We start from the raw sequence: 15,181 nt of genomic DNA on the forward strand, positions 1-15,181 counted from the left end.
GGCGATTATCGACCTATATTGATCGTCGTTGACGGTGATGGCCTTGCCAGCACCAATTTCGTAAAACAACGGACCGATGATGGTGAATGTATTTGGATGCATCTTGAATTCTTCGTGGATAAGTGTTGCCCCAAATCCGGGCTTATTGAATAACCCATTCATCCAAAAATTGGCCTCATCGGTATAAAGATGATTTTTCGAAAAAACTAATCTTCCACTGCTTCAAAATCGAACAAGCGAATACTCGAAGCTTCGTATGGTCGTTTGGTTACAACTATTTTAAGTCAGGTTTTTTTGGATGGCTGGAGGTCGAAATTATGATGCAAAATTTACCATGCTTTTATCTATGACAGTCGAAGTTCATGTAAGCAACACGGCGAAGTTTTCGGCAGATCTTGCGTTTGGTTGACGTACGGAAGGTTGTTCAATTAGCCAGTGGACATTTGGTAACCAAACATTGAGAACATTGAAAATAAAGTCGATGTATTGATTTGTTTTTAGTGACTTATTAAAAGAAGACATTTTTAAAGAAAGTAAAAGAAACAATATGGCCGCCGCAAGCTGTCAAAATAAACTCATTAATTTGAGAAAGCACTTCATTAACTTCCCATAGGAAGTTATTGTAATGTGTCCGATTTGACAATTTGAAAATTATGAAATTTCTCAACGTTTCAAGGTCCCTAGAGTCGATATAAAATATTTTTAGAAAAATGTCTGTACGTGTGTACGTACGTCCGTAAGTTCTTCGAACCAGAAGATATACTTGCTTACTCATTTAAGGTGGCGCTACAGTCCAAAGCGGATCTGGGCCTCAACCAACATGCGTCTCCAGCCAGCTCGGTACCTAGCTAGCTGTCTCTAGTTTCACACGACAAGTTGGTTGAGATCCTCTCCCACCTGGGGGCGCCGTCTTCCTCTACTGCGCCGTCCCGCGGGATTTGAAGACACTCCGGGCTGGAGCGTTGATGTTCATTCGCTCTACATGACCTAGCCATCTAAGCCGTTGGACCTTAATTCTGCTAACTAGGTCAGCATCACTGTACAGCCCGTACAGTTCGTCGTTATATCTCCTCCTCCATTCTCCATCTATGCGTACGGGACCAAAAATCCCCCAAAGAATTTTTCCCTCGAAGCATCCTAAGACGCTCTCATATTTCTTTGACAGGGTCCAGGCCTCAGCGCCATAAATGAGAACCGGGATGATGAGTGTCTTATAGATGGTGATTTTAGATGCTCGAGAGAGAACTTTACTTCTTAATTGCCTTCTAAGTCCAAAGAAGCATCGATTTGCAAGAGTTATTCTTCTTTTGATTTCAGTGTGCTGGTGTCGATTTCTGTATTAGTAGCGGTGCCTAGGTGGACAAAGTCCTTAACTACATCAAAGTTATAGCTGTCCATGGTGTCGTTTTGTCCAAGACGTCGTCGTTCAGTGTCCTATTTTGATGACAGCATATACTTGGTCTTGCCCTCATTGACCACTTAACCCATCTTCTTCGCTTCCGTCGCAATGCTCAAAAACGCCCCACTGACATCACGCTATGATCTTCCAATTATGTAAATATCATCTGCGTATCCAAGTAATTGGATGGACCTTTGGAAGATTGTGCCTCTAGTGTTGACGGTTGAGTTTTGCACAATTCCTTCCAGAACGATGTTGAAGAGGTCGTATGACAGTGCATCGCCTTGTCTTAAATCTTTTTTGACATAAAATGCATCGCTGAGATCTTTTCCGGTCTTGACAGAGCAGCTTGCATACTCCATCGTCATTCTGCACAAATGAATAAATTTGACATTGATGCTAAAACTAGACATTTCTCTGTGGAGCTTTTCGCTATAAGCGGCTTTGAAATCGATAAAGAGATGGTGGGTATCGATTTGAAGCTCTTGGTTTTTTTTTTCCAAGATCTGCCGTAGTACTAATATTTTGTAGATAGTAGGCTTTCCTGTTTAGATATAGCTATCTTAACTTCGCCGAGGTCGGGTAGGCGGAATCGTTGATCTGCGTCGCCTAGGTTGAGTCGTTCTATCTCCCTTACAGCGGAATTCGGTTCGTCATCGCCGTTATATAATTTGGAAAAATGGTCTTTCCATATTCGCAACATAGACTGCGGTTCCACTACGATGTTCCCCTGATTGTCCTTAGAGGCTTCGGTTCGTGGCTTGTACCCTTGGAAGGTTTTTTTACCTCTTGGTCAAATATACGCGCCTCATTCCTGTTGTGACATCCCTCTATCTTCTTGATCAAGCTCTTCTCATGCTCTCTGTTTTTCCATCTGAGTTGCCGGATTTGCTCTCTTCTCTTCTGCTCGTAGAGCTCGTGAGCAGCTCAAGTATTCCTGTGCAGTGCCGTTTTGTATGCTTGTTGTTTTGCTGCGTGCGCTTGCTGGCATTCGTCGTCAAACCAGGGGTTTCGCTGTGGTGGCCGTGTAAGACCTAGAACTTTAGATGGCTGCAAGGCAATGTTGCCACTGGTTTTCAATGCTTAATGTAGGCTGCATAGGACTCCTTAAGTGGTAATTGGCTGGGACCGGGATAACCGTAGTCGTATACCTTGGCTTAAGCGAGGTAGTGGTCGGAGTCAATCTTGGCCCCTCGGAATTTTCGGACATCCTGTATACTGGAGAAGTGTCGTGCGTCGATCGCAATGTGGTCAATCTGGTTGACTGTTGATTGATCATGAGATTTCCATGTCCCCTTGTAGATTGATTATGTGTGAACTGTGTACTAGCTACCAGAACGTCTGGCCCCGCAGCGAAATCAATCAGCCTGAATCCGTTGTCGGAGGTGGTGTCGTGCAGGCTTTATCTCCCGATTGTCCCACCAAAGATGTCATATCTTCCTAGCTTGGCGTTAAAATCTCTCACGATAATTTTAATGTCACAGCCAGGGCGCTGTTCATAAGTCTGGTCCAAGAGCTCGAAGAATATGTCTTTGGTGTCTTCATCTTTCTCCCCTGTTGGGGCATGTGCGCATATTAGGCTAATGTTGGCGAATTTAGCCTTGATGCGGATTGGTGTGATGCGCTCGCTTACACTGTTGAAACTCAAGACTTTTTGCCTGAGTCTAGTTCCAAAAACAAATCTCGGTAGCAGTTGCCGTAGTAACCAGAAGATATATCGACTACAAATAAATTTTGTTATACAGATAATAAGGCAGAAAGATGCAGAAAGGGCTTTCAAGAAAATTGAGTGGTTTAAAGAGGTTAAAAGATTTGTTAACCCTAAATATCTGATGAACAAAAAACGATAGAGAATTGAATTAAATTGTATTAAATATATTGTAACGTTATACCAAACAAATCTATTTTTTGAAAAAAATCCAATTAATGGCTGAATCACAAACACGCTTCAGCTTCGGCATCGTATGCGTTACAGTGGGCCTGCTTAGAAGTTGCTTTGAATGACATTTATATTATTTCATCCCTCCGATGAGCAAAGACATTTGTTTACAGCTGTTGAGCTGTCAGACAAAGCAATTGTTCACATAATTGAACTAGAGCTTCGTTTGGAGTCACATTACGTTCTTTTCTTTACGATTGTCAAACGAAACGTGAGGTCGAAGGTCCATTGTGATAGCATGCATTGAATTCCTATGGCTGAACTCGTAAGCGTCAGGTGAAGCCGAAGCTGAAGCGTGCTTGTGATTCAGCCATAACGGTCATTTTTATAAATCAAAACAAAATTATCAATATTATGTCAAAGCTACCTGCTTGTAGTTGCCCATGTTCAGAGCTACATAGCTATATTGAATTAATTAGAGATCTTTTGATTCCTTATAGGCTTTGCACACCAAACCTTTAATCGGTTTACTATAAACTATCGTTTTTGACCGAATACCCACGTACATCAAAAATTTATACTACATAAGTTACAAGTTTTCGTAAATAACCAGATTTATATAAAATATACTGAAACTAGTAGCAATTTAAATATGAACTAAACAAACAAACCTTTCGAAGCATTCAGCACTCAATTAAATGTAAACAAAACAGCTGATGGTTGCTGTCAAATCAATTATTTTACTTTGATATTTTGAAATTTTGTTCAAAACCAAGGTTTCTCTCATAATAATTAAAAAATATAATATATTTTGAAGTGCTTCTTTTTTGAACATTGAAAATGTGTTCAGCTTTCTTTTTATATACTAAAATCAATTTGAACACTCGGTCTTTTGTTTGGCCTATTAAGAATAATTTAAGGGTACAGAAAACAGAAATGTCAGAAATTATTCTCGAGCTGTCATAATATTTTTCATTTATCGTTTTGACAATCAATACTTTTAAAATTTCAAATTGTATCGAAGTTTTTCAATTAACCAAGCAAAACAAATGATCATCTAAAAAATACAGTGATGTGTAACAAATGTCAACCTGCTTTTCCAGGTACTAAAAGTTTTGTATCCGAACCTGGCCAGTTTATTAATAGATTCAAAAGTTTCTCCGATAGAATATTAAACTCTGCTTCTAGCTATTATGTACTTGATATTTGTAATGGACCTACTCAAAAGCTCACTCAATTGATATTTTGGCCATATCTGACAACTGTGGGTGTTTCTTTTTAGATAAGGAACAGTTGTCAAAACAAACAATTCTAAAGTTCTAAGAAAATCTTAAATTCTGCTTCCTTCTTTATTAATTTGTGTTCTCTATTGTGTAATAAGTTTGAAAATGGACTTAAACTAATGTTAACGCATTATTAAAATAATTGTCAAAAATATTGGATGGATGCCATGCTGATTTGACAAGTCTATTTGAAAATATGAACGCGTTCTTGGAAATCCTGAAAGAAGAGAAAGATTTCGAGAACAGAACATTAAGATAAAATTTATATTGTAGACTTCTGATAGATGAGATGAATTACAACTTTCTGTCAGAATTTTGATATATGGAAACAAAATACCAGTATTTTTCTAACACTTCTATCTGTCATTTCACGTTGACAGATGACTCTCTGCTTTTAGCCTAACGATTAATACAAACAAACACAAATACTGCAAGATTATGTTTTCATTTTAATCTCAATTATTGTTGACAACAAAATGGCCAGAAAGTAATGTAAATATATGAGAAGATTGGATAACCACATGGGGGAGGTGAAGATGGCTTTGACGTTGTTGATTCTGTTACTCCTGTTGGTTGAACGCCCTCTGTTGTCGATCGCTGTGTACTACTATTGGTCTGTGTTGTTTCCGTGGATTGCTGACTTTCACTAGATATTGGGTCCTCCGTGGATGGTTGTTGTGCTTCTGTGGTTACTTTTTGGGTGGTTGAGCTTTGGCTTTCAGTAGGAGTTGATTTTTCCGTCGTTGATGGTGATGGTTCATTTTCCACTGTTATTGATTCAGACGTTTCTGGTTCTTCGGTCGATGTTGGTTGCTGCTCTTCACTTTCGGTTGATGGTACATTTTCTGATGTAGATGCTTCTGACGTTGGCTCTGAAGCTGTTGTTGATTCTTGCTCTTCCGTTGATTCATCATTTCCAGTGGTTTTTGAATCTTCAGTTACTTCCTGGCTTTCAGTAGTTTCAGGTTCTGTTGTTTCCTCAGTCGTAGGCTCTTCACTCGTTATTTCTGTTTCTGTTGTACTCTCAGAAGTGTTTGGCTCGTCTGCTGACGGTGTTTCCGTATCCTGCGCTTCTGTTGTAGAGATTTCTGTAGATTCATTTTCTGCAGTTGTTACTGGGGTATCTTCAGTAGTAAGACATGGTGTAGTTGAGCTAGGTATTACGGAAGTAGTTGAAACCGGTTGAACGCTTGATGTTGCTGGTTTTGCAGTACTTGGTGTTGGTCCAATTGGTGGTGGATTAGGTTTAACTGTCGGATTTTTTGTAGTTGTTGTAATTGGTCCTGAAGTAATTGGTGGTTTCTTGGTTGTCGTTTTTATGGTCGGTTTTGGCTTAGTAGTTGGTCCAGTAGTAGTTGGTTTTGGCTTAAGCGTTGTAGTTGCAGGCCTTGATGTGGTTGTTGTTTTCTTGGGAGTCGTTCCAATGGTAGGCTTTGGTCTAGAAGTAGTTGGTTTTGGTTTAGGTGTTGTAGTTGGGGGCCTTGAAGTGGTTGTTGTTTTCTTGGGAGTTGGTTTTATAGTCGGCTTGGGTCTTGCGGTAGTTGGTTTCGGCTTATGCGTTGTGGGTTTCGGTTTTGATGTTGTTGCTGGTTTTTTCGGGGTTGTCCTGGTCGGTTTTGGCTTAGCAGTTGTAGGTTTAGGCTTAGTCGTTGTAGTTTTTCGCTTTGTAGTCTTAGGTTTACGTGTTGTAGTTGTTGTCCATATTGGTAATGGAGGTCTTGGCCAAAATGGTGGCGGAATTATTGGCGGACGATATGGAGGAAGAATTGGTCTATGGGGCAATACAGGTCTCAAAATATGCCTCTTCTCACGAATATTTCCATTTAATGTTCTAATAAGTTCTGGCAAGGAGTTTGAATTTCCAAACTCGGGCGATTGATTTGCTTCAGCATCAATAAAGCTCAACAGCAGGATAACTGCCGCAACCAACTTCATTTTGTGAACTTTAAGACAAAACTATAATATAAATGTCCACTGCCTTAATTTATATGTTTCAGCAGTAGTCAGAGAATCACTATTTACTAACCTGAAATGTGTTGCTTATTATTATTTTTACAGACCACAGAAAATGGTAAATATTTGACTTGTGTCAGACTGGACTGTCGTGCATTTTTTATTGGTAACACTTGTATTTACAATTAACATGCGCAGAGATGAATGATTATTAAATGTTTAACAAAATACAAATCTACCACACTATCTGTAAATGAGGGTGGTTCAATTAGATGAGCGTACCTGTTTAACTTTTTTTTAAATCTAGAGGGCCAATATTGTCCTCCAAGTAGTCAATTGTTGCGGCTTATCAGTACGGCGGAGACTAGTGACTTAACAGATCTCTGCAGAAAATAGTCAAGCTGCGCTTTTTTATACAAAATTGGGTCATCGGTAATATTATTTTGTGACCGTTTACCGAAAATGAACGTCGCTATTCTGCAATAAATTAGTTGACAGCTGACATTTAAAATAGTGTTACCATCCTAAATTCCATACCTCTAAAAAGACACCCTATTCATAAAGTTTTGTGCTTATAAAAATGATAAAATATATATTTTTTTATTTTACCCAGTCTTATGATGGCAAACATTTTTATAACACACAATAGAGAAGTACATAATATAACACACGTTGATCTTACGTAAGCTTTCAATTCTGGTGTTTTGACTTACAATGAATTGATATAAAGGTGTCTTATCCGCTTTAGTTGTTAAACCTTTTCTTATGAACTTTCATAGACTGTGCGGATTATGAACAGTCTATAACTATTTTTCAAAAGTATCTTCTTAAAAATATGGTGTGGTAACATTACGTGTTTGTTAGTACTCCACTCCATTTGTCAGTTGGTACGACACCTAAGAGATTTGTTCTTCTTTTATGAATTTCATACATTCAATCTCATTTCCTTCGCCATCTTAAACCTCTTAACCTAATTAGACATGAGATACAAGATCAGGCATAGTTCGGTGCATATCATTGATCTAATTTATTTTGACAGAAACTCGTAATTAGCCTTTACCTTCACATTGGTTATGAAAACTAAATGCTAATAGACACATTATCTTCGAAAGTTGGTATTACGTAAAGAAATAGATAAACGATCATGATCTGTAAGCTATTGTAGCAAAAACAGAACAGGATGTACGTCAATAGTATACATCAACTGCGCAAATTATGAGTGCAAAAATAACAGCTGTGTTGAAACAGACTTGAATTATTACAAACAAAAGCAAACACAATATTGTTATGTCAATATTAGATAAAGTTCTAAGAATAAATATACATGAATGTCAATAAGTAGGGTCATTTATAAGAAGCTGCATTTCGAATGCACTTTCCAGTTAAGAATGGACCGATTGGTTGTGAGTATTCTGACAGTGATTGGCTTAGGGCCACCTCCACCAGGACTTCCGGGTAATGGAATATACGTATTCCCACCATGTGGACAGTTGCCTCCACTTTGTAATGGATCATTACCGATGATTCCACCGTGGAAACCTGGATGCAATGGAACGATTCCATTTCCACCACCATGGATACCAAAGCCACCTTGTCAACCACCCTATCCAAGACCACCACCATGTAATACGAGTACGGACACAACAACAGAGTTAACTCCAACGACATCATCTCTTCCAAACACAACTTTGTCACCAACAACAGGTTCAAGTGACTCGACGACCATTTCGCAATCGACAACAGTGGTTGATTCAACTACAATCGACTCCACAGGTCCAACAGCAAACGAAACAACAGAGAGACCAGGAGACAATGAAACAACCACTGAAGAAAATTCAACGGCAACAGTTGTTACAAATGGGGATGAAACTTCCATTTCTTCTGATTCATCTTCAGGACCGCAAGAAGAATCAACAACAAACGAATCATCAAGCTCGCAATCTAGTGAGACAACTGAAGGAACAGTGATGACTGAAACAACCACTGAAGGTGGTTCAGCAACAACAGTTTCAACAAATGAAAGTGAATCTTCAACAATATCAGAAGGTTCTACCACTAATGATTCATCAGCTAATGAGACAACTGAGGGACCAGCGGAGAATGCAACAACCGCTGAAGATAGTTCAACAGAAATAGGTGTGACAAATGAAGAAGAAACCTCAACGTCTACTGATTCATCCTCAACCACAGCAGGAGATTCCACAAGTTCACCAACAAGTGATGCAACTGAGAGACCAGCAGAGAATGAAACAACCATTGAAGATAGTTCAACAGAAACAAGTGTGACAAATGGGGAAGAAACCTCAACGCCTCCTGATTCGTCCTCAACAGCTGGAGATTCTACGACAAACGATTCATCAAGTTCGCCAGGAAGTGATACAACTGAGAGACCAGCGGAGAATGAAACAACCATTGAAGATAGTTCAACAGAAACAGGTGTGACAAACGGGGAAGAAACCTCAACGTCTATTGATACATCTTCAACAGCAGTGAATGAAACAACCATTGAAGATAGTTCAACGGAAACAAGTGTGACAAATGGGGAAGAAACCTCAACGCCTGCTGATTCGTCCTCAACAGCTGTAGATTCTACAACAAACGATTCAGCAAGTTCAACAACTATTGAAGATAATTCAACAGAATCAGTTGTGACAAATGGGGAAGAAACCTCAACGTCCACTGATTTATCCTCAACCACAGCAGGAGATTCCACAAGTTCACCAACAAGTGATACAACTGAGATGCCAGCGGAGAATGAAACAACCATTGATGATAGTTCAACAGAAACAGGTGAGACAAACGGGGAAGAAACCTCAACGTCTATTGATTCATCTTCAACAACAGTAGGAGATTCTACAACAAGCGATTCAGCAAGTTCACCAGTAAGTGGTACAACTGAGGGACCAGCGGAGAACGGAACAACCACTGAAGATAGTTCAACAGAAATAGGTGTGACAAATGGAGAAGAAACCTCAACGCCTGTTGATTCGTCCTCAAATGCAGCTGGAGATTTTACAACAAACGATTCAACAAGTTCAACAACTACTGAAGATAATTCAACAGAAACAAGTGTGACAAATGGGGAAGAAACCTCAACGTCTACTGATTCATCCTCGACCACAGCAAGAGATTCCACAAGTTCACCAACAAGTGATGCAACTGAGAGACCAGCGGAGAATGAAACAACCATTGAAGATAGTTCAACAGAAACAAGTGTGACAAATGGGGAAGAAACCTCAACGTCTAGTGATTCATCTTCAACAACAGCAGGAGATTCCACAAGTTCACCAACTAGTGATACAACTGAGAGACCAGCGGAGAATGAAACAACAACTGAAGATAATTCAACGGAAACAAGTGTGACAAATGTTGAAGGAACCTCAACGTCTATTGATTCATCTTCAACAACAGAAGGAGATTCTACAACAAACGATTCAGCAAGCTCACCAGTAAGTGGTACAACTGAGGGACCAGCGGAGAACGGAACAACCGCTGAAGATAGTTCAACAGAAACAGGTGTGACAAACGGGCAAGAAATCTCAACGTCTCCTGATTCATCTTCAACAACAGTAGGAGATTCTACAACAAACGATTCAGAAAGTTCACCAGCAAGTGGTATAACTGGGGGACCAGAGGAGAATAAAACAACTACTGATGACAATTCAACAGAAACAGGTGTGACAAACGGGGAAGAAACCTCAACATCTATTGATTCATCTTCAACAATAGCAGGAGATTCCACAAGTTCAACAACAAGTGATACAACTGAGAGACCAGCGGAGAATGAAACAACCATTGAAGATAGTTCAACAGAAACAAGTGTAACAAATGGGGAAGAAATCTCAACGCCTGCTGATTCATCTTCAACAACAGTAGAAGATTCTACAACCGGCGATTCAGAAAGTTCACCAGCGAGTGGTATAACTGGGGGACCAGAGGAGAATGAAACAACTACTGATGCCAATTCAACAGAAACAGGTGTGACAAATGGGGAAGAAATCTCAACGCCTGCTGATTCACCTTCAACCACAGATGGAGATTCCACAAGTCCACCAACAAGTGATACAACTGAGAGACCAGCAGAGAATGAAACAACCATTGAAGATAGTTCAACAGAAACAGGTGTGACAAACGGGGAAGAAACCTCAACGTCTATTGATTTATCTTCAACAACAGCAGGAGATTCCACAAGTTCACCAACAACCATTGAAGATAGTTCAACGGAAACAGGGGTGACAAACGGGGAAGAAACCTTAACGTCTATTGATTCATCTTCAACAACAGTAGGAGATTCTACAACAAACGATTCAGCAAGTGGTATAACTGGGGGACCAGAGGAAAATGAAACAACTACTGAAGACAATTCAACAGAAACAAGTGTGACAAACGAAGAAGGTACCTCAACGTCTATTGATTCATCTCCAACAACAGCAGGAGATTCCACAAGTTCACCAACAACCGTTGAAGATAGTTCAACGGAAACAGGGGTGACAAACGGGGAAGAAACCTCAACGTCTATTGATTCATCTTCAACAATAGCAGGAGATTCCTCAAGTTCAACAACAAGTGATACAACTGAGAGACCAGCGGAGAATGAAACAACCATTGAAGATATTTCAACAGAAACAGGTGTGTCAAACGGGGAAGAAACCTCAACGTCTATTGATTCATCTTCAACAACAGCAGGAGATTCCACAAGTTCACCAACAAGTGATACAACTGAGAGACCAGTGGAAAATGAAACAACCATTGAAGATAGTTCAACAGAAACAGGTGTGACAAACGGGGAAGAAACCTCAACGTCTATGGAGAATGAAACAACCATTGAAGATAGTTCAACAGAAACAGGTGTGTCAAACGGGGAAGAAACCTCAACGTCTATTGATTCATCTTCAACAACAGTACGAGATTCTACGACAAACGATTCAGCAAGTTCAACAACTACTGAAGATAATTCAACAGAAACAAGTGTGACAAATGTTGAAGACACCTCAACGTCTATTGATTTATCCTCAACCACAGCAGGAGAGACTACGACAAGCGATTCAGGAAGTTCACCAACAAGTGATACAACTGAGAGACCAGCGGAGAATGAAACAACCATTGAAGATAGTTCAACAGAAACAAGTGTGACAAACGAAGAAGGTACCTCAACGTCTATTGATTCATCTCCAACAACAGCAGGAGATTCCACAAGTTCACCAACCAGTGATACAACTGAGAGACCAGCGGAGAATGAAACAACAACTGAAGATTATTCAACGGAAACAAGTGTGACAAATGTTGAAGGAACCTCAACGTCTATTGATTCATCTTCAACAACAGCAGGAGATTCTACAACAAACGATTCAGCAAGCTCACCAGTAAGTGGTACAACTGAGGGACCAGCGGAGAACGGAACAACAGCTGAAGATAGTTCAACAGAAACAGGTGTAACAAACGGGGAAGAAACCTCAACGTCTACTGATTCATCTTCAACAACAGTAGGAGATTCTACAACAAACGATTCAGAAAGTTCACCAGCAAGTGGTTCAACTGAGGGACCAGCGGAGAACGGAACAACAGCTGAAGATAGTTCAACAGAAACAGGTGTGACAAACGGGGAAGAAACCTCAACGTCTTTTGATTCATCCTCAACCACAGCAGAAGATTCAACCACAAACGATTCAACAAGTACACCAGTTAGTGATACAACAGAGGGATCTGGAGATAGTGAAACAACCACTAAAATTGATTCAACTACAACAGATGAGACAAGTGAAGAAGCTTCCAGCAGTACTTCAACATCAACTACAACAACAGTTCCATCGACAACTCCTGAATTCGAAGGCAATGCGGATAGTCTGCCCTTTGACAATCCACATTTCGTGTCCCAACGAAGTGGTATTGTACAATTGCAAGAATGGAAGTTCCTTGATATTGCCAAAGAATGTGAAGACTACCTGGGTCCAAATGGCTTTGCTGCTGTTCAAACGTCTCCTGTCAACGAAAACCTCATCATTAAAGGCCGGCCATGGTACGAACGTTACCAACCGCTTTCGTACGAAGTGCGAACACGTTCGGGAGATGCCAAAGATTTCCTTGAAATGACACGCAGATGTCGGAAAGTTGGAGTAATGTATGTATATATCTTAATCATACCCTACATTGTTCTTGATTATCACAATCTTCCTTAACAGAGTTTATGTTGATGTGGTTACTAATCACATGACAACCAATGCCCCAGTTCCAGCTATGGGAACCGCTGGTTCAGTTGCTTATCCAAGCGCATTTTTCTACCCAGTTGTTCCCTACAATGTGACACATTTCCATCAGCCAACTTGTCAAATTAAAGACAATACCAATCCTATTGAGGCTCGCATCTGTGAACTCAATACTATGCACGATCTCAATCAAAGTAATTTACATGTCCAGGTAACTATTTCAAACTTCTTGAACTATTTAACGGCTATCGGTGCCGCTGGATTCAGAATTGATTCAGCCAAATACATCTACCCTAAGGATTTGAAGGTAAGATCAGTTATGTAAGATCTTGTAGAACTTACTAATTTTCCAATCGAACTTTTAGAAAATATACAGTCGTCTAAATCCACTGTCCTCTATGTTTGGATTTCCCGATAATTCCTTCCCATACATCTATCAAGAAGTCAATGACAGCTGGAAGTTCAACTACACCCACCTGGGAGCAGTCACAGAATTTTCACACGCCGCAAATATGGCAGACTTCTTCCAAAACAAACTAAAGCCATCAAGCCTTAAGAACTATGGTGCAGCAAGTATGGGAATGTTGCCCAGTAAGAGCGCACTAACCTTTTTAGACAACCCACAATTACAACGTTCAAATCAGAACACCTTATCCATCAATTCAGCCCGGGAACTTCGAGCAGCATACGTCTTCACCTTGGCTCATCCGTATGGTGTTCCACGGATAATGAGTTCCTTTGAGTTCAAATCGAATGAAGACGGGCCCCCTAAGGATAAATCTGAGAACATTGTCAGTCCAAGGTTTGATTCGAGTGGACAGTGCAGAAAGGGTTGGTCCTGTGAACATCGTTGGCCAGTAATTTCAAATATGATAGCCTTCAGTAACGTAGTAGATGGCACCGAATTGACCAACTTCAAGGCCGATGACACCAAGGGAATCGTTTCGTTCTGCCGAGGCAAGAAGGGTTTCGTTATAATAAGTTCAGGCATCAAGGACTTTAACGAAAGAGTCGCTACATGCCTCCCAGCAGGAACCTACTGTAATGCCGTAACACAAAGACGAGTTTCGAATGCTTGCGAAAAGGCAGCAAGAGTTGTTGTACGTTACGATGGAACTGCATTGATTAAGTTGACCAAGAAAGGCTCCGAGCTGGCTGTAGCTTTGCATATTGGAAATCTAGAAGCTGAAATTAGGGAAACAGAAACGACAACACCCAAGAGTTCAGGATTACTTGATCCACTTTGGGATCTGCTGGGAAAATAAATAAACCTGCATATTGAACATAATGTTAGATGATAATAAAACTAAGTAATTTATGTCTTATAACTTAATTATTCAATTTCGAAAGTGTAATGTCAGCTTAATAAATGTATTTTATATAAACAATAGATTAAAAAACAACAATTGTTTTATGGTGATATTGTTCACTCAAAGTTGAACTTAGCTTTGGAATTTTTCTTATCAACTTTAGAATTTATTTTTGTTCAGTCAAAGTCTTAGTTGTCAACTTTCAGTTTTCAACTTTAGAGTTAATCAAATTTAGGTTTTCTCAACTTCCAAAAATAGTAGAAGTTGGGTCCCAACAACTTGGATTTTTCTCTAGTTTGTGTATTTTTGGAAAGATTGGTGGTGTTCTAGTAACGAAGAAGAAGAATAAAATTATATACATAGGTACATGTTCAGAGATGCGTCTTGACTTAAAAAATGAGACGACCAAGATTTTGTCTACCCTTTCGTCTCTCAAAACGAACGACGATTACTAAGTTCTCGAAGAAATACAAAATTTATTGCCTTACGACCAGAGGAGGTAATGATTCGAATTTGATGCAGATATGCAAACGTGTTTCCTCAACTTTTTAAAGAACTATTTATCGTGCTTCGGTGATGTTCAAATGGTAGACATGTGCATTCGAGAAGACACAAGCGTCCACAGGTTTTTCTCAAAACCCACCTCTGTCTATCAACTCTTACTTTCACCTTCCTGTGGTGAACAGTACCCCAACTGGAGATTGACTTCTAACCCCAGTGGAAAGTTGTTGGGGCAGCAAACAAGAGAGGGGGGAGATGTGTTTAAACTAAGGCACCTCTCTTTATCCAGACGGCAGCGGAGAAATTCCCGAGATGGAATCAACGGTCGATGGCATCTACAGTTCCAGTAAGATTGAACAACTTAGTAAACACCTTATAGGGCACCTACTACTTATTCGGAGGCCAGGCCTATAAGGTAGCGGTTTTATCCGGATCCCCGTCCTTGGAGTTATACGAAGGATCTGGCCCTCCAGGTTGGGAGTGTGTTGTTATGGTGACTTCCTGACAACTTAAAAAATACATTAGTTGCGAAGCACCAACAAGCCTCGGATAAGGACGGATTAACGGTTGACAACCAAAGCAAACGGTATAAGGACAACGCACTTCGGATCTGTACGTGGAATGTTAGGTTCCTTAACAGAACACGTACAGTG

At 40.0% G+C, this 15,181-nt stretch overlaps 2 protein-coding genes across 2 annotated transcripts; one reads left to right on the forward strand and one right to left on the reverse strand.

The window, feature by feature from the left end:
• Positions 1-4,987: 4,987 nt before the first annotated feature.
• Positions 4,988-6,529, reverse strand: LOC129941880 (mucin-2-like). Its single transcript, XM_056050646.1, has one exon. It carries the CDS (start codon positions 6,494-6,496, stop codon positions 5,021-5,023), a length of 1,476 nt encoding a protein of 491 aa, XP_055906621.1. The 5' UTR covers positions 6,497-6,529; the 3' UTR covers positions 4,988-5,020.
• A 1,350-nt stretch (positions 6,530-7,879) lies between these two features.
• LOC129951754 (serine-rich adhesin for platelets-like) lies at positions 7,880-13,982 on the forward strand. Its single transcript, XM_056064078.1, has 3 exons — positions 7,880-12,632; positions 12,694-13,024; positions 13,083-13,982. The coding sequence occupies exons 1-3, from the start codon at positions 7,903-7,905 to the stop codon at positions 13,980-13,982; spliced, it is 5,961 nt and encodes a 1,986-aa protein (XP_055920053.1). The 5' UTR covers positions 7,880-7,902.
• The last annotated feature ends 1,199 nt before the right edge of the window (positions 13,983-15,181 follow it).

Source organism: Eupeodes corollae, chromosome 1 (assembly GCF_945859685.1).
Source record: "Eupeodes corollae chromosome 1, idEupCoro1.1, whole genome shotgun sequence".
NCBI classification, from domain to species: domain Eukaryota; kingdom Metazoa; phylum Arthropoda; class Insecta; order Diptera; family Syrphidae; genus Eupeodes; species Eupeodes corollae.

Excerpts from the sequence above, each read along its gene's own strand:
- LOC129951754 (XM_056064078.1), top strand. The coding sequence starts at position 7,903 with ATGGACCGATTGGTTGTGAGTATTCTGACAGTGATTGGCTTAGGGCCA. Across the intron at positions 12,633-12,693 it reads TGTCGGAAAGTTGGAGTAAT|AGTTTATGTTGATGTGGTTA; the intron begins GTATGTATATAT and ends CTTCCTTAACAG. Across the intron at positions 13,025-13,082 it reads TCTACCCTAAGGATTTGAAG|AAAATATACAGTCGTCTAAA; the intron begins GTAAGATCAGTT and ends TCGAACTTTTAG.
- LOC129941880 (XM_056050646.1), bottom strand. The coding sequence starts at position 6,496 with ATGAAGTTGGTTGCGGCAGTTATCCTGCTGTTGAGCTTTATTGATGCT.